General features: G+C 40.0%; 1 protein-coding gene across 1 annotated transcript; it reads right to left on the reverse strand.

The window, feature by feature from the left end:
- Positions 1 to 322: 322 nt before the first annotated feature.
- Positions 323 to 1,251, reverse strand: LOC122121051 (pyrin domain-containing protein 3-like). Its single transcript, XM_042695275.1, has 2 exons — positions 980 to 1,251; positions 323 to 437 (listed from the first exon to the last, which is right to left on the reverse strand). The coding sequence occupies exons 1-2, from the start codon at positions 1,249 to 1,251 to the stop codon at positions 431 to 433; spliced, it is 279 nt and encodes a 92-aa protein (XP_042551209.1). The 3' UTR covers positions 323 to 430.
- Between the last annotated feature and the right edge of the window lie 496 nt (positions 1,252 to 1,747).

Below are 1,747 nucleotides of genomic sequence, written 5' to 3' on the forward strand. Positions count from 1 at the left end.
ATTAGGGGACCATTCTCTTCCTAATTTAACAGGCAGTCAAATACGAGTTCTTTGTTGTAAAATCAGAATACTATCACTGTCATTAAAATCAAGAGAGGAATTAACACAAGAATACAGGTGACAATTAAAACAAGAAATAGTAGGAGAAAATGTAAAATTTCCTACTAAAAATACATAAGGCAGAGGTAGACAAGCAGTTACATCATAAGATTTGTACAAAGTAAAATTATAAATGGACGCAGAGTTTGCCGTTCCCGAAAATGATCCATTTGATAGCATCACGGGTTTCAGCGCCACTACGACCTTCCAAAGATGAGTCTGAACAGCAGTGGGTGCAGCCATGAAGGCCCATCGAGCATCTGCAATGCCTCCATCTCCCCAGGCCATCAATCGAGCTCCGGTAAGCAATCCATTAACGGCATCCGGCATCCTAGTAACTTTAGATAAATCACATCTGATAATATTCCATCCTGAACATGTGTTAATAAACTGTCCAAAAGGTACCTAATCAATAAAATTATTGAACATTTTTCCAAATGTTCCTCTACACTCTTGCTACAGAAAAGGCTGATATTTTAAATCAATATAAGTAAAATCAGGGCAATAGTTAAGGATAACTCGCCATCAAAGTGATGCTTTCGCAAGCGTCACCAAGTAGTTAATCGCTGCAGCTGTGTTCTAGAATTGGAAGTGCCTTTCCCAGGTAAGCCCCAATGTTGCCAATTCATAACTAAACAAGGAGGAGGCCCCAGACGAACAGGCAAGGAATGAGTATAGTAAGTAAAATTTAAAAAGCTACCATCATCCTTACTGTTAAATGTCAAATTATTCCAAGGAGGAGATAAAACAGAAGGCATGGTATAGACGGTTATATCCATGTCTCCCCAAACAACGGGTTCCAATAAAAGAGGGTTAGGAACAAAGGCCCAATAACTTACATTGGCATGGGCAGAATTTACAGTAAACAGGGCGTACGTACATGGCCAGGAACAAGTTCTCGGCTGTGACAGGTTTCCCAGTGCGTTTTAACATCTTTTGTCCTTCTCCAGTCAACTTTTTAACCTGCCCCCAGGTGGGCAGCGGGGCAGCCAACTGACGCTGACCACAACGTTGTCCCAAAGCCAAGTGAGCTATGGCCCGCACGGGGATTTCTTCTTCCTCAACTGGTGGCCGATTCCTTGTAGGATACAGGACTGTCCTCACTGGGCCGCATCTGTATCCATCGGGCAGGAAGCCAGTATTGTCTGCCATCCTGTGTAGACACAAAACCATATCCTTACCCTTATGCAATAATGTTCCTCATTGCCATTCTGCATCCAATGCAATCTTAATCCATACAGGAGCATTTAAATAAGGTTTTTCTGATATTTGTTCAAAATGGCGCTCAGCTCTAGTTAAAATATCTCCTTGCGGTAAGTTTAAAAAGTTAAGAACAAAAAGCCTGTTGTAAAATTATTTTAGGATTTTGCATGGAAAACTACAAAATATCCATACCTTCGTCCAACCTTTTCCTCCTTTATAATTTTTTAATTTATTGTTTTTGTGTGCTATGAACTCGTTCAATAATGGCTTGTCCTTGGGGGTTATATTCTATTCCTGTAATATGTACATATGGTTCACAAAATCTTTTAAATTTGATACTTTTATAGTCTTTATTTTGTCAGGTACTCCCATGATGGCAAAAGCTTTCCAATAAGTGTTGTATTACATGGTTAACAGTTTCTCCTGTAAGGGCAAAAGCCCAAAC

This window comes from Dipodomys spectabilis, unplaced genomic scaffold (genome assembly GCF_019054845.1).
Source record: "Dipodomys spectabilis isolate Male_0828 unplaced genomic scaffold, ASM1905484v1 ptg000180l, whole genome shotgun sequence".
Lineage (NCBI taxonomy): Eukaryota > Metazoa > Chordata > Mammalia > Rodentia > Heteromyidae > Dipodomys > Dipodomys spectabilis.

Coding starts and splice junctions, on each gene's coding strand:
- LOC122121051 (XM_042695275.1), bottom strand. CDS start 1,251: ATGGCAGACAATACTGGCTTCCTGCCCGATGGATACAGATGCGGCCCA.